At 51.0% G+C, this 16,933-nt stretch overlaps 1 protein-coding gene across 1 annotated transcript in view; it reads right to left on the bottom strand.

Annotated features, from left to right (window-relative positions):
• LOC139000885 (THO complex subunit 4-like) overlaps nt 1–16,933 on the bottom strand; it is a 69,853-nt gene that overhangs the window by 29,329 nt on the left and 23,591 nt on the right. Inside the window, exon 4 of the mRNA XM_070402856.1 lies at nt 7,911–8,020. Coding sequence (XP_070258957.1) covers nt 7,911–8,020 — 110 coding nt within the window. The remainder of the gene's footprint in view (nt 1–7,910; nt 8,021–16,933) is intronic.

Here is a 16,933-nt window from a genome sequence, read left to right as displayed (position 1 = left end):
GGGCGCCTATACGCTCTGCGCTCGGTGGGCGGAGGCCTCGCAGGCAGTGCCAGGGGTCAGCCGGAAGCCGGGGGTTTCCATCAGCTCCCGGTGGCGGCGGGGGACGGGGGGCGGGGGGCGGGGGGCAGTCTGGTTCCCGGATGCGGGGGGGCGGACGGCCCCATCCCATCCAGTCACTGACCCTTCTTGAAACTGTCCAACCCACTAGGCTTGGCCTCCGCAGTTGTTGCCTCCGAAAATACCCGCCGCAGGTGCGGCCGGAAGGGCTCCTGGGGAGGGGGGGGGCGGGGTTTCCCTGTTTCCTGAGCTGCGGCATCTGGGGGGCTGGCTCCTCAGGGGAAAAGGCCTTTCGTTTCCATGTGGGGGATGTGAGCTGCTGCGCAGGACTCCCAGCCGCTGCTTCTCCAGGTCGCCCAGCAACGCTGCCCACCAGCCTCTCCGCAGGCGCCGCCAGTCCTCACTACCCTCCCTGCCTCAGAGCCTGGGCTGAAAGCTACAAAAACAAAGCAAACAAACAAAAACCCCTCCGGTGTTTGGGGGGAAAATACAAGGAACAGGCTTTCTCTCCAACCAGCTCCAGGAGACTGGCTCCAGCCGACCCTCCGGAACCCACAGGCCCGGCTGGGCTGCGGCCCTGGGAGCTGGGTCAGCCCCCTGCGGCCTCACCCCCTACCAGCCCCGGGCGGGCCGTCCTTGAGACAAGTCCTGCTCAGCGGGTGCAGTGGGTAACCGGGGCAGAGCCCACACTTGAGTTCTATTGTCGGCCTGGCTGGGGAGGGGTGGGGGGCGGGGGGTGCAGTGAAGGTCTGCCCATTCCACCACCATCTTCTCTCCTCGCCAGAACCTTTTGATTAATTAAATCTTCCACTTTGATGCAAAGCAAAAATGTAATAAGCAAAAATCTCTTAGATTGTGTCCATTGGTGAAAACTGTCCTCAGGCCTCTGCATATGCCAATGTGAATATTTCCCTGTCCTGCTTCTCTTCTGCCAGCTCTATAGCAGGGCATTTTGGCCAGAGCCATGAGTCAGGGTGAACTTGCATCTCAGCTCAGGTGTCGCTCAGCAGAGTGAGTGAAGGTGACCTGCAGGGAGCTCTGGCCCTGGGACGGGGTACGTGGCCCTGCCCTTCAGGAATGTCTGCAGGGCTCTGTGGGCTGCAGCTGCTCGCTCTCTGCTGGGTCATCGAGATAACGCTAGCTTATGGCTAAGCCAGGCCACAGGTTTCTTCCGCTGCCAACAGGTCATCGGGAGTTTCCTGTGAGTCCAGGCTGCAAGCGGGATGGAGGACAATCGGGCCAGCACTTACATGACTTCTTTGAGCTTCCTGAGTCCTCCCAGGTCAGATCACGTATGAACTCGTTAGATGGATGTTGTAATCATTCTGTGTGTCACCAGCCTTAGGGCTCCATGGGTTCCATCACACCCAGGTCGTAATGGACAGCTGGGTGGCCTGGTAACTTGGAGGCCCATGGTTAGGCGTTTCCTCTGCGAAACCAAAGAAACCCTTTGAGACAAACCTCAGTGCATTTTGAGGGGTGACAGGCAACCCCCGTGCCTGTTTGCCCCTTATGCCAGGGTGACTTTGGGCTGAAGGGCGTTTGGAAACCATCGTGTGATGCTTATGGAACTGAGTGAGGGAACGTTTCCCTTGATCTTCAGAGGCCCCTGAAGGGTCAAGATACGCATGGACCTTGGCGTCGGGGTTCCTTCTCCCAAGCGCTGCGCAGCACAATGCAACAGGAGGCTCCGGTTTGCCAGCTTCTGACTCAGTCTCTGCTGTTTCTCTGGGGCTCAGGAGGTGGGAACATCATGGAGGGACTCCACTGCCCTGTGCTGTCATGTTCCTCACCTTTCTCATTCTGGACACTAAAGTGACAAAAGCGGGAACTCTTAAAGGCTGGTTTACTGGATGGAAAGATTTTGCATGTTGAGTGATGCGCCAACCATGTGGAAAAAGCATTATTTGCCAAATTTGCCTCAAAGAAGGCCAAAAGTTGCTCCCCAAAAGGACAATAGTTGTTTGCTGATGATATCAAGACCTTGGTGTGAAAGTTCGAGCATTTATACTGTTTTCCACCCACAGGCCTTCCTAAGGCCCCAGCCAGAATCGCTATCTGCCAGGGATGCTCAGAGGACCGTCACGTCTGCTGCGGGGTATGGACCAGGTCACAGAGCAGCTTGCACAGCGGCCTGGACCTGAGGGATCTACTGCCTCTGACATCCAGAGGCCACTGGGCGCTGTGCATCCACCTTTGTCTGGAGGGGGGAGGGGGGACGGCTGGATGGCAGCCATTATTTTTTACCTCAAAACAGTAACTTCTCCTGCTGAATGCACTAGACACAAAACCATTTCACTGAGAGGAATTCTGAATTCTAGTCAGATTTATTCTCAACTTTTGACTCTAAAAGTGTATCAAGACTAGAGTAGGGTCCCACTCACTAGGTCCAGTGAGCCTCGCATCATCTATGTAACGGACCGACAGAAGTACATCCTGTGGATGGAAAAGGCAGTCAAGACCCCTGCAAAGGGCATGAAGCTGTGGAGCTGACTCACCCCAGAAGTGAGATAAGGAGGGAATATGCCGGCCTTGCCAGCGGAGGGAAGGCAGCTTAGATTGAACCGTGAAACACAAGGGGAGGTACTGTAGGTGCGTATGGGTACCAGGTGAGGTGGACTTTGAAGTCACTCAAGGAAAGTAAACCCACGGGTCCAGCAGCAGCAGAAGGGCCCCTGTAGCTATAGTCTGGGTGACTGAACAGCCATTTTCTAGGTTGTTTCTTCTATTTGTTTTTCTACTCCTTCTCTCTCTCCTCCTCCACTTCCTCCTGGTCCTCCTCATGCTCCTTCTATTCTTCCTCCTCCACTTGCTCCTCCCTTTCCCACTCTTCTTGTTCCTTCTCCTAGACCTTTTTTTCCCCTCCTTTTGCCCAAGCGAAATCAAAAGGTTAATGAGGATGTGCTGCTGTCGGCATTTCCTGTGTCTTTCAAAACTTTCCTGGTGGCACAAACCTTTTCTGTTCATCCAGGTCTGTGGCACATCTTTCCATTGACCACTCACCTAGCTCCAGGCAGTTCCAATAGCTTCTGGTTAACCTTCTCCACTACAGTAGCTCTCACTCATCAGCTATGGGTATGAGGGCTCATTCTGCTGCTTTGTCTATTTCAGTTATGTATTCTAGAATCAGGCCAACTACTGGATGGGTCTGAACAAATTTGGATCTACTTCAAAATGGGCCTGAGCTAAAACTCATTAGTCTTGTGAGCCTCAAAAGCTCCTAGTCTTAGTGCAGGGCCAGAGACATTTTTTTTTTTCTGAGAACAATTTCAGTTTAGAACCATGTCGTCCCTGAGTTATCTGGTTGTTTCTTTCTTGCAAATAGTCACTTATCCTGCTTTACAAAACAAAACAAAACAAAACAAAAAATGCCATCATTCCATTGGGGAAATGCCTGAATTAAAGTGAATAATATACATATTTTCTTGTCTATTGGGGGTCTTTTCACAAGAGGTTCTGGCCTTAATTTTTTTTAAGTTTAAACTTGCTCATGTCAGGGACTGCTTAATGGGCTGACTGCATGTTTTGTGATTCCAGTGACAACACTTTCTACTTCACCAGGACTTCTGCCCAAGTGGATCAGGGAAGAAAGCACTGTGCTTGCTGCCCACAGTTCTGGGAACATGACTCACTAGCCAGCACCAGTGGGTGCCAGTCTTCCTCCTTGAAGCTGCTTTGACTTGCAGTGTTTTACTGTGATCAGATCTACTGTGCGTTTGAAAGTTTTGAAAGACACAGGGCCCGCTGCTTCCTGGGTACCCACTGACTCTGTTCTTTGTAGGTTTTCCCATGGAGAGGCTTCAGCCTCCAGCATCTGGCCTTCAAAGAAGAGACCTCACCTGGCTCTTGAGATGTGCTGTTCCCACTCTCCCCTGTATTCCTCAGTGTCCTGGTGGGAGGTTCGCCAGATGGGCATGCACAGAGTGTGGGCAAGGCCTCACATGACCAATCTACTCTAACACTTCTGCCTTGTGAACTTTTGAACTGCTTCTTCTTTATTAAAACAAGAGACAGTGGGCACTTGCATGTCACATTTATCAGGCCGTCACTGGATGCATTTGACAGTCAATCGTCCCAGTAAACTTTTAGAGCCTTTTCTAGTCACCCACTCTGCAGATCTGAATGCAGAGTCTCTGTCTGGCTGGCCCAAGTTAATACGTTCCCTCTCATCCCAATCTATGTTTCTTTGAACATTCTTCTCCAACATGAATTATTTACACACATGTTCCATGCTTTTCTGCTTGTGTGAGTTACCGCACTCATGTAGTTCTCCCAAGGAGCAGCACACTTCCTCAGGGTCACATGTTGTCCTTCGCATTTAGGTTCAAGCTGGCAACGTCTGCCAGAGAGCTCGCTGCCACCATCACACCTAGTGTGTTTCCTTTTTTTGGCACATTTTCCAAGTCTGTGACAAATCAGGAATTATTCTAGGTTCCGTCCATACAGCTTCACTAGGAATCTTTCCAATTTTCTCACCTTTGGCTGAACCATTGAAAAAGAATAATCTATTCATGTCCTTGATCCCTTCCATCGGATCTGGAGTCTTGGATATAAACTAAGTAGGCCAGCTTTGGTGATGATAAAGAGCAAGTCCATGTCTCCTGCAGGGGACCACGCAGAATTTTTTCAGAATGTCCGTGTTGTCACACAGACATGGGCACTAGATGCAGCAAACCCATTGGATTGCCACAGTGCTCCTTGCTCCCCACCTACCGATGCTGTAGCCCAGGACTTAGAGATTGCCTTGCTTGGCAGGAGTTTGGATTCAGAACTCGGTTTTGTAACCATTAGCCATTGATTCTCTTTCTTTTCTTAGACATGATTCGTCCATAATGGGCTGATGGCTGATGCCCCTACAGCACACCTTCTACTGCCCAGTCTCAACAGCTGACTCACCTGACCCTTGTTGAACAGTGTCAGCAACCAGAATATATGTATATTATTCAAAACCCAAAAGAGGTGCCTCTTCTTCTCGTGAGCACATGTGGGACTAAGAGAGTTGCTTTAAATATTATTTCATTTTTACAATTTGGGAGGGGGGGAGTAACATGTTTTATAACATTATATAAATTTCAGTTGTGCACGTTTATAGTCCAATATAGCACACTGCATTATGTGCCCACCAGGAAAGTGTGGTCTCCTCTGTCTTCTTCAAGGCCGTCCTTACCCTTTCCTTTTCCTTTTCTTGTAACCACCATGATTTTGTCTGCATAGAGGAGATTTTGTTCATTTGTTTCTTTTGTGCGTAAGTTTTATATTCCATAGATGAGGACAAAATAGAATGTGCCACTTTATCTTCTTGATTAATGAAATCCGCACCCAGAATTCGCTGTGAGGATCAGCATATGAGACAAAAATATCCTTGTATATTTTTGCAAATTGAGTGAGACTGTCTGACAAACTTATGCCCAGTGCCATTGTGAAGGATCTTCCAATCATGATTCTTTCATGTCCCTGACTATTACTGCAAGATAACGTCCCGTACCATCAATCAGTATCTCCTTACACATCTGGTCATTTGTCATTGCAGCAAAGTGAATGTGGAGATGAGTAGCCCCAAATCCGCCCATTGTGAAGGTTTTATTACCCACAATCCTTCACTAATGTCCAGAGAGGGTCGGCGACGCTGCAGCAGCGCACTTTCTGGTGGGTCATCCAATTCCTGCAAAATCATTGGTACCCAGGCCTCCACGTTCCTTCCTCTGCCAAAAGGTCACAGGGAGCCTTCCATGAGGCCACAGGGCTAGGCTGAGAGAGGGAGTCATTGCTGGCAGTGGGGCTGGTGGGAATTTGGACCACCTCTGTGGAACTGCTTTGATCCTCCCAGGTTCACTCTTGTACCGGCTACTTTAAGTAGATGTTGTCTTCCTGTGCATGACCTCTTTGTGACCCCGAGGTGGACATCACATGCAGGTCATTATGTACAGCTCAGGTAGCATGGTAACTTGGTAGCCCATGGTTAAGCATTCTTTGCACCTGAGATAACTCTTTGTGACCAATTAGAGTCTATCTTCAGGGCAATTACAGCCCCAAGCCATGAATATTTGCTTGTCTTAGCTAGTGCTGCTTGGGTCTAAAGAGGGGATGGAAGCCACCATGATGCCCAGATGGACCTCAATCAGAGACTGGAAATGGCTCCTCCCCCAGTTCTCTGAGGAGCCAGGATCTCTATGGAGCTTGGCTTCTAGGATTACATCTGGCTTCACTCAAACTCTCCAAGAGAGAGGCCCAGGGCTAAGGCAGCCTCGGGCTTGGGCCTTGCTCTGACACCCTGAGAGAGAGGCCATGCTGTGTTCCCAGGCAGCCCTGTGCCTCACTCTGACTCTCTGAGAAAGGGTCCCAGGGCCTTGTCTGCCAATCCTTTGAACTTCACTCATACTCTCACAAGGAGAGGCTGAGCTCTTCAGGGCAAGGCTCCACTCTTTGGACAAGACTCAGTTCTCCAAGGATCTGAGCCTTGACTCAGAGGATCCAAGGCAAGGCTAGGCTGCAAGGCCAGCATCAGTCTTTAATGATGTCATGCTGCACATTGAATAGTCACAGGCTTTCTTGTTTTAGCGCTAATAGTCTCTATACTTCCTTTTTTTATACATATTTTATTGATTTTTTTACAGAGAGGAAGGGAGAGGGATATAGAGTTAGAAACATCGATGACAGAGAAACATCGATCAGCTGCCCCCTGCACACTCCCCACTGGGGATGTGCCCGCAACCAAGGCACATGCCCTTGACCGGAATCGAACCTGGGACCCTTGAGTCCACAGGCTGACGCTCTATCTGTTGAGCCAAACCGGTCAGGGCTCTATACTTCCTTTTATTTTAATTACAGTATTTGCTCCAGAATCAATAGCAATGGTAGCAGATTTCTTTTTAAAGCTTAGAATGAAATATTAAACACCGTTCTCCTTTCCCAACTATACTCTTACATTACTCTGTCAAGAAATAAAATTAAAGCTCAAGGTACCTGAAGCCTGGTTGCAATGTCATGACAAGCTAGCTCCCTCGAAGATGGTGACTGTGCTTCCTGCTGTCAGCAGGTCCAGGCTCAGAAAGACAAGGCTGGCTGATAATGTTTTCTGAAAAGTGTGTCACCGGTCCCACTCTGCGATAAGAATGGCGGAAATGCCCAGGACACAAATGACGGTGTGGTAGATGAGCCGTGGGTGTGGGAAGCAGTAAGAGTGATGAGCAGGGGACCAAGCTCCCACAATCAGTAGAGGAACCCTGAGGAATCCAGTGTGAGGAAAGGCCTGGATACTTCCTCTAAGTGACAGCAGATGGAGAAAGAGCAGGGGAAGCTGAGGCCGAGCTCTCCCCCCTCGGGAAACTGGCGGCCTAGTGCGCAGACCTGTCGTGCACCTTGTCCCAAGGCCAGACCGAAACACCACTAAGTAGAGAACATTCACCTGGAATTACCAGCTGAGGTCCCGAGGGGCAGACGTATATCAAGCTTTTCCCCTTCGGTTGAGAAGGCAACCACTATTTTGTAAAACTACTGTGTGGAATTCTCTGCTACTCTTTAGACGGCTTCTTATTCTAAAAATATAACTTTGCTTTCTAGCATGCTTTGGCCTGCTTGAATAATGAGGAAGATATGGATGTGCCTCTCGCATCGATGTTTGTCTCTCACGGCCTCCCTCCCCCTCCCGTCCTCCCCCTTCCACGGTCTCTGAAAAGCAACAACGGTGATGGCCCAGGTGCAGATGGACAGCACAGAAAGTGCCCCGCACAGTGGGGACCTTGATGTGACAGCAGAGGTCAGCAGGGGGAGCCCTGGAAGTGTCTCAGGGGTGTGGCGGCGTGCGCCCTGGGGATCAGCGGGGCTCCTGGACAGTGAGCAGCTGCAGGTCTCACAGTAGCGTGAGGCTGGTGGCAGGGCTGGTGTCCCTGTGGAGTGTGGCCTGCAGCAGCCGAGGTGTCCCAGCACGCTGCTGCTGCTGCTGGTGGAGGTCCTGGGTGGCACACTGGAGGGTGGGCAGTGGGAGACGTGCAGTGTCAGTCGTCGTGTGTTGTCAGTGGAGACTGTGAAGGTGTCACAGGAGTGGGTGGCAGGTGAAGAAACTGGAATTTTCACTGGGATGAGGCCTGTGGAAGCTGAGCTGTCACTGTGGAGTATGAAGCACCTGGGATCTCAGGGTGCCTTGTGGCTGTGAGAGTGGGAGGAATCATAGTAAGAAGGGGCAGCGGAAACGAAGGGGTTCACAAACAGTTGTCACTCATGCGGGCCCGTACTTTCCACATGGAGTGAGGCCAGCAGAGGCTCGTGTGTCAGCGCTGTGTACGTGCCGGGAGACTTTCCTGTCCCACTGAGATGTGTAGTGGCAGCTGCGGGGAGAGGCCAAGAGGACTGTGGGAGTGGAAAGCCGGGTATCCTGGTGGAGGTGGGACAATGAAATCCCTGGGGCAGCGAGCAGTGGAGTGAGTGTCCCAGCTCTGGAGGGTCCCACCACAGTGCTGGCCTTTCAGTCCCTGGGTACCTAGTTTGATCCTGGGCAGCAGGTTGTTCAGGCAGCTACAGTGGATGTGGGCATTCGGGGGCGTGGGGTGTCGCGCTGCCACGTGGGTATTGGGATGTGGGGTTCAGAATACCATATCGGCAGGGGGAGACGTGAAGGTCTTGGGCGGCTGAGGACATTGAGAGCCTGGTGTGGCCTATGAGGGTGTGCGCAGGAAGCGTCATCTTGGGCCACAGCAGTGTGAGAGCAGACTGTGGCCGAGGGGGCCGAGTGGACTGGGCTGGGGTTTCTGAGGTGACCCACTGGAATAGAGGGATTGAAAGTCTGCTCATTGCCATGGATGGTTTGGCTCAGTGGATAGAGCATCAGCCTGTGGACTGAAGGGTCCCAGGTTTGATTCCGGTCAAGGGCACATGCCCGGGTTGAGGGCTCGGTCCCCAGTGGGGGGTGTGCAGGAGGCAGCTGATCAATGACTCTCTCACATCATTGATGCTTCTATCTCTCCCTCCCTCTCTGAAATCAATTAAAAAAATAAAGAAAAGACATATCTTTAAAACAAGAAAGAAAGGCTGCTCGTCGCACAGATGTGCGTGCGCAGTGGGAACCCTGCATATGTGGCCTGGAAGGCAGCAGCTGGTGCTGCAGAAGACCCCAGAAAAACCAAGCGACACTTTGAAGAAGTGGAAAGGCACTGTTTTAATTACACCCGGGGACTCCGGGAAATAATTTCCAGATCAGAGTGAAGTAGCACATGGAAGGTTTCACTTTTTATAATCTTCAGCGTCTTTGTTCTGCAGATATGCCCCCTACCCCCCTTCATGGCCCTGCAGGAAGACCCCTGGTATTGATGATCTGTCCTGGTGCCAGTGATAATGGCTCCTCCCCCCCCCCCCCCCCCCAGGGAAGTTCATTCTTCCTGACATGCCTTACAAGACCAGTTTCCTCCTCACTGGCATGCGGTGTGACCTGCGGGATCTGGGGTGGCTCTGCGGAGTTTGTTATTGGGGAGTCTAGAATGTCATACAGGATCGTTTCCAGTAGGACCTCTCAGGTGGCACTTTGGATTGTGGCCTTTGCTAGCTCCGCAGTTGTGATCGAGCAGTGTGGCCAGGGCAGCCTGGGTGTCGCAGCAGTGTGTGAGCAGCGGGGGACGTGGAGTGTGACACTGGAGTGTGGGCAGTGGCAGGTCTGAAGGTGTCACTGAAACAAATTTTTAGGGGTGAAATAGGACAGGTTTAGGAAAGTTTAGAAATTAAGGGGACCATGGAGGAAGCACGGGGCTGCAGAGCAGCAGAAGGTATATTTCCATAGAATGGGGAGCTGAAAAGCTGCAACAGGTGCATTTCCATAGAATGAGGAGCTGGGAACAGCAGAAGGTCTATATTTACAAAATAAAGGGAAGGAAGCCCCGCATCCAGAAGGAGGAGAAGGAAGCCCAGAGGGAATAGGAAAACAATAAGGAGGGAGGAACTCACGTGTCCCCTGTGAGGTTGGACCAGTTGGGCCCAGGAGTTGCTATAGTAACCAGTCCAAGGGAATAGTGACCGATCAGGAGGGACATCAAGGCACCAGGAAAGGAGCTCAGTGAGACCCTTTCCCCCTCCCCACATGGGAGTCTGCACTTGTTCTTCAATAAATCTCCACCTTTGCTCTACCACATTCCTTCCATGGATTCATTCTTTGATTCCCACGGAGAGAGCCCGGGAACCAGTCTGCCCAGGGGAACACCACGTGTCCAGTCCGAAACTCCCACCTCATCACAGTTGTGAGTGGGCAGTGAGGCCCCTGTGTGGTCGCCAGGGCCGTGGCCCAGGGCGATGGCAGCTCCGCTGGAATGTGGGGTGCATGGCAGGAGCCTGGGGTTGCCCATTGGAGAGTGCGAGTGGGGAGAGGGTGTGGGGCGTGGGGCGTGAGCTCAGGTGGGGGCCCAGGGCAGAGAGGCCTGGAGGCGGGCTGCGTCTCTTGGGGCTCCCAGGTGCCGCCCCCACCACATTCAGGGATACCACCCTGAGCGCTCACCATGGCCTCTGAGCTGGGAGGCTAAGCGGCCTCAGGCCTGGTTAGTCATGAGTGGGAGGCCCTGGCCGGTTTGGCTCAGGGGAGTACTGGTGCTGTCAGCTTTCTGCCCCAGAGATGGCCTCCCCGCCCCCACCCCCACCCCACCAGCCCCCACGCCTGGGGCCGCACCCCGGTGTGCTAGGGGCAGGGGCCTGACAAAAAGAATTACTAAGTAGGCTGAGGGGCAGGGACCATGGGAGAACAAAATTGCTAATTATCTTGCTAGAAAAGCAATGTGTCATGATTGAACCCAGCCAGGTGTGACCCTGCTCGTAAATTGTATGTAAACTTTTTACCCTGCCAGTACCAGGAACGGCTAATGAACCGCTTTGCAGTTTGTTTTTCTTTAAAAAAAAATACTTTGTAGTGTTGCAGATAAAAGGTCTTGCTGTATTCTCGGTCGGCACTGCAAGCTGTGAGGCTCTTATGGGAAGAGCACGGCTGGCAGTCAGCTGGCCAGCTTAATAAAGGCATTTAAAATTTAAATTCTGAGTCCGTGGTCTATCTCTCTGAGCTAACCCATAACACCCGGGTGTCCCAGGGTCTTGTTCCGGAGGAATTTCCCAGCCGCCCACCCCGGCCCTGGGCTGTCCCTCAGGGACTGTGCTGACCGTTGCAGGCACCGCCAGCCCCTCCTGCCATCCTGATACTTCCTCCAACCCCACCCCCCACCCCACTCCCTGCCCTGGTGAGTGTCCCTGCCTGCCCTCGTGGGTCCCCTGCTGTGGAATGTGGCATTTATGAAACTGGCGCGGAAGTGACCGTTGGACACTGTGAGGTTCAGGAAAGAGCCTTTATTTAAGCAGCGCTGTTGGTTCTGGGGCCTCTAAGATCCAGATCCTGAACCGCCTGCACAGTGAGATTTCTCTCTCTACACTGGAAGCGTTAAAGAGAATAAAACGGGGCAGAGAAAGACTTACTGTGCTTAGCGGAGATCCTGCAGAAAGCTTGCAGCCTTGAGCACAGTACAGCTCAGATAACCAGAAGACGCCTGGCTTGGGAAGAACCAAGGACGGACCAGACACCCACATCAGCAGAGCGGCTTGCAGGACCAGATAATTAAGAGGGGGCAGTGACTTAATTATAGGCTCTCAGGAGTGTGCATGAGGTTACTGGCACAGATTCAGATTGCTAGCCCCCACCTCCCAAAAAATGCCTTTTTCCCCATCACCCCCAGACCAGTGCCCCCAGTCAGGAAAACATGTCACCTGACTTTCGGAGGGCACCCCTCGGTTAGAGGGTGTCTCTTACCCATCTGGCCAGGTGGAAGCCCCAGCGCTTCTCTGGGGACCCAGCGCCCAGAAACAAGGGGAACTGAACACTTTCTCTGCTGCGGAGGGAGGTACCCCCTCCTGCTAACAGAACCCCACAGCCCCCCACAAAAGGCCCCGGGCTGCCCCTTCCCTCCTACCCTCCCTAGGGTACACCTTCCTTTCCCGTTGGGGAGGGCACCCCCTCTCGTGCTACCCAGGGAATCCCACTCACTAGGAGGTGCCCTCCTGCCGCTTTGCAAACTCAGAATGTGTGTGTGGCGGGGGGGAGGGGGACAGTTAAATGGCTCAGTGAGAGATCTGGTCTCAGGGAGGGGGTAGGGTGCAGGGGGAGCACCAGCTCAGAGTGGGGCAAAGGGCTGAGGGGCCTGGAGGCCAGGCAGGGCTCTTAGGGGTCCCGGATGCTGCCTCCTGTATCTTCCACCCTGAATGCGCCCCATCTCCGCTGACCTGGCAACTCAGCAGGGTCGGGCCTGGTTAGGGCTTGGATGGGAGCCGGTTGGGGAATATGGAGTGCCGTAGGCTTTTCTGCCCCAGAGATGCCAGCCCACCCGCTCCCCTAGCTGAACAGGCACCTGCTGCTCCTTCGGGCAAGTCCATCAGCTCAGCAGGGCCTCCTGCCTGCAGGTCCTCATCGCACCTGCTGTTCCTGGGGCTCCATGTTCTGAGATGTCACATCCTTGACTCCATTTCAAGAATCAGATGCATTTCGCGCTCCGATTCTCGCTACGTTCATGTTGTGCACGAGCAGGACTCCCTCACTCAGAGAGGAAATGTTCCCGTGGGGACTGTTATGCCCAGATTCCAAGATCCCCAAACACCAGACTAGGAGCCAGCCAGTTCGATGCAAAAGCAGAAGGTCCTTTTATTGGGGGCTAGCCAACCCAACTCCGCTCCCGGCCAGCCCAGCGACCAGAAGCAGAGTCCCCCACGTGGGAAAAAACGGGTTTTAATAGGGGGGTGGAGCGAGGGGATTGTGGGCCCTGCCGATAGGCCAGGCGTAAGCCGGGTCTTGTTACACAGGATGTGGTCATATCTACAGCGCGCACTTCCCTTGATTGTCATTGGTTAGTTTAAAATCCTGGGCGTGGCCAGCAGAAGCCTGGGCTTCCAGAAAGAAGGACGCATGTGGCCCCAAGATGGAGGATACAGGCAAGATGGAGGGGAGGGCATAGCCCTCGCCCTTTCATTCCCCCCTTTGTCTTGGAACTTCCAGCTCAATCATGAGTCGGGCTGCATTTCTATTCCACCGTTGCTAGAGACCCATACTGGGCATATCTTAACAAATGGTCTGGTGGAGGGGAAAGAAACTATTAGCTTTAACAACTTCTATTGAAATAGGATTTTTCTTCTTAAAATTCCTCCATGGCCATTAAAAAGCCAAATCGAAATTAATTTATCTACTGTCCTGATGTTTGCATAAACACAATAAGAATGGCAACTGACTACCTTTGCTGGAATCTCATGGTTGAATCTTAATGTGCCCCGTAGGGCCAGGAAGCCACGCCACCCAGCTGCCATCAGGCCCGCCTGCAGTATCTGCTGAGTTAGGTGAATCCCTCACCTGTAGCAACTCCACCTGAGCCCACGCTCCAGGCTTTAAGGCCCATCTCAGTAGCCCTCCTACTTGTTGTGGCCCAGAGTGTGTGGGGGTTCCGCAGGAACGCAGAGGCATCCCTACTGCTCCCCTTCTACTCTTACTAACTGCCAGTGATGGTAGGGCATGGGCCTGATGCTCCGGTGCCAGCCATCTTCAGGGCTTTGAAGCAGGATACCAGGCTTTCTTCGTGGCATTTTTACTGGCTTCAAGTTTTTAGAGCCCAGACAGGGCTCTTTAAAACATGATACTCCACTCAAAGTTTTCCGTTAATAAAACCACTATTAGGAACCGGTCTTATTGAATCTATGCAAAGAAATGTATTGCCATGACTTATTTGGCATTGCTAAATTTCGGAGGAATTACATAAGAAGAAAGACATAGATTTTCTATTCTAAACAGGCCTTTTCCAGCTTACTACCCCTGACATGGGCATGGTGACAAAGGCCTGCAAGACAGTATTACAGGCTGCCAACTGTTAGCTGTCTTTCAACAGAGACCAAAACCTGATGGGCACTGTTCCTGCCCATTTGGGCACCTGCCCTCTTGGCAGCTAGGCACCCTTTACTTTTGGGGGTCACCCCACACAGCTCCCTTCCAGGACAGCCAACATACATTCAAACCTGCAAGAGAATCAAAGGTCGATATAACATATCAATACAATGAAACATAATATTGGCATTATGGCCACTTCAGGCAGCCAAATCTTCCACTACTAAACATGTGATACTAAAGTCTATTCCTGATCTTGCTATAAATTGTCCCTGTCTCTTTGGAGCCATGCCCATGAAGATGCAGGCATCATCTAAGTCTATTGTGGGGGCTCCTGGCAACAGGAGTGATCTCGAGTCATGTTACCAGCATCAGGCAGGTGGAGCATGCCGTAGCTTGAGCTTGAGGGGGTTGCGTTGATCTCGATCGACGCTCCATTTGGTGATGAAGTCTTTTTGGACCGTGGATGGGTCTGCTGACCAGACGTGAGTGTGATGGATCCAGGTCTCGATGCCGTCTACCTTGAGAGCAGTGGGGGTTGTTAGCACCACAGTGTAGGGACCCTTCAAACGTGGACCCAATCTCCTGGTCTGACTTTAGAAATTGGATTACTGCTATCTGTTCCTTTTAAAGACTTTGCCATAACTTTAATTATCTTTAGTTTAAGGAAAGCAGGGTTTTCTAGATTTAAGAGATTAGCTTAAAAATAAATCCGCGAAGCAAACACACTTCCTGCCCCATCCACATTTCTGCACCAAAACTCCGCCTTAAAGCTCCACCCCTGACTAAATCAGAGGGAGGGGCCTTTGCTGTTTCAAGATGGCTGCCTCCAGGGGAGCGGCAGGCCATGCAGCCAACATGGCGGCTGCCAAGTCACGCAGCTCAACATTGTGGCTGTCTAAACTGTTCTCTGACAGAAAAGATGATTTCTTTATTCTCACAATAAACAAGGGAAGAGCAAACCAAAATCCCTAAAAGATAGATGGCCAACATTATATTGTAGACAAACAGAAATTTCATTAACTGTTTATACCCTTTATAATTATCTGAAAGAATATTAATTAAATTTAAACTGGTTTTTGTATTAAAAATTCAGTTGAGATCTTAAAATTAATCCCCTTTTTTAATCAGACCAATGGGTAACATATTTTGACAACAACAAGTTATACATTAGATATTAATTTCTTCTGATTCAATTTGCACTTTAAACCTTCAGAGCCCACAAGTCAAATATTAGCAGTTCTTTGACTAACTATACTTTTATATTTTTAAGAATAAACTTCAGAATCCAATAGTTAACTTTAAACCATGCTTTTTTCTCTGCCTGGGGAAACTGAGAATCGAACTTGTAGGTCCTAAAGATGGCTGCTGGCGGGAACCAGACCACCTGCATGCTAGGGGAAAGGCTTGTCTACCCCGCCCTCCACCAAAAAAAGGGTGTAGCTTCAAATTTCCCAACGGCAAGAAAAAAGACCTTAAACTTTTAGCTGGAAAGTTAAATATTCAGCATTCCCAATATATTTAATTCTGTTCTTTAGATTCTTCATGAGGAAAATTAGAGTAAACTACTTTTTACTTCCAATGGGCTCTGGAAAACCACATTTGAGCCCTGCAAACAGATTCTGGCCTACCTGGTCTTTTCAGATGTAAATTGACCACATTCTTTAAGATTTTGTTGCAGGCAGGAGGAGAAGATCTCCTTCCTCCATCAAGAAAAGCTTTCTTAATTAACAAAGGACCATCTTTTTTTTTTCCCATGGAAAAACTGTTATCACGGAAATGCCAATCCTGCTGCTAGAATTTATCTAGCATCTTTTTCTGCACATTTGCAAGGAGCTTCCAGCTTAAAATCTATCCAAAATCGGATGGTGCGCACATTAGTTCTAAGCCAGCTTTTCTTCTCACACGTGCACAAAAATTTCAGACGCATTTACCTGGGGAGGGGGTGACCTGTTTTCACAGGTCCTTACTCAGATGCCCACCTGACTGAAATCCTGTAGCCACACAAAGGAGGGGAGAAGGCAGGCCCCATCCCTCCACACTCACATACTTTCACCAGACATTCATTCAGAGTTTAAACAATCCATTCAATTTCTAACAACTTCCCAATTCCTGAGGGAGCTCTAAAGCCTCCTGCAATCTCCTTGAACTGATCAATCACAATAACCAAAGGAGCAGTCTGAGTCCATTCCATAACGTCCGTCCAGTAAGTTCACAGAAAGAAACATGCAAACACAGAAAACTAAATGGGCCCGAAAATACAGCCATCCAACTCCATGGAAGCAAAACCAAAACAATCTTCCAACTCCATGGAAGCTAAAACCGAAAACGATGGCTGCTCGCCACCCAGTGGCTGCGCACCAACCAGCGGGTGCGACCCGCCATCTCAGATTGGGGTTTCTACAGACCTTCCAACTCTGCGGAAGCAAAATTACACCCCTACAGATGGAGGGTCGAGGTGTCCCCCGACTCCTCCCGCCCTTGATCCTCATGTGCGTCCACGATCAATGTGGGCGAATACAGATTTCAGAAGTGAGCTCACACAAAACAGAAACAAACAGATACAAACATAAACGACACATACCGTGGTCAGCCAAGTCCTCCGAGCTGGGGGTCCCTGAATGGGGTTTGAGGATCGTGGACGAGCCCCCAAATGTTATGCCCAGATTCCAAGATCCCCAAACACCAGACTAGGAGCCAGCCAGTTCGATGCAAAAGCAGAAGGTCCTTTTATTGGGAGCTAGCCAACCCAACTCCGCTCCTGGCCAGCCCAGCGACCAGAAGCAGAGTCTCCCAAGTGGGATAAAATGGGTTTTAATAGGGGGGTGGAGCGAGGGGATTGTGGGCCCTGCCGATTGACCAGGCGTAAGCTGGGTCTTGTTACACAGGATGTGGTCATATCTACGGTGCGCACTTCCCTTGATTGTCATTGGTTAGTTTAAAATCCTGGGCGTGGTCAGCAGAGGCCTGGGCTTCCGGAAAGAAGGCCGCACGTGGCCTCAA

This window comes from Myotis yumanensis, unplaced genomic scaffold (assembly GCF_028538775.1).
Source record: "Myotis yumanensis isolate MYYU_CA2020_CCGP unplaced genomic scaffold, mMyoYum1.0.hap1 SCAF_40, whole genome shotgun sequence".
NCBI classification, from domain to species: Eukaryota; Metazoa; Chordata; class Mammalia; order Chiroptera; family Vespertilionidae; genus Myotis; species Myotis yumanensis.
This window is presented reverse-complemented; position numbering and strand designations above follow the sequence as displayed.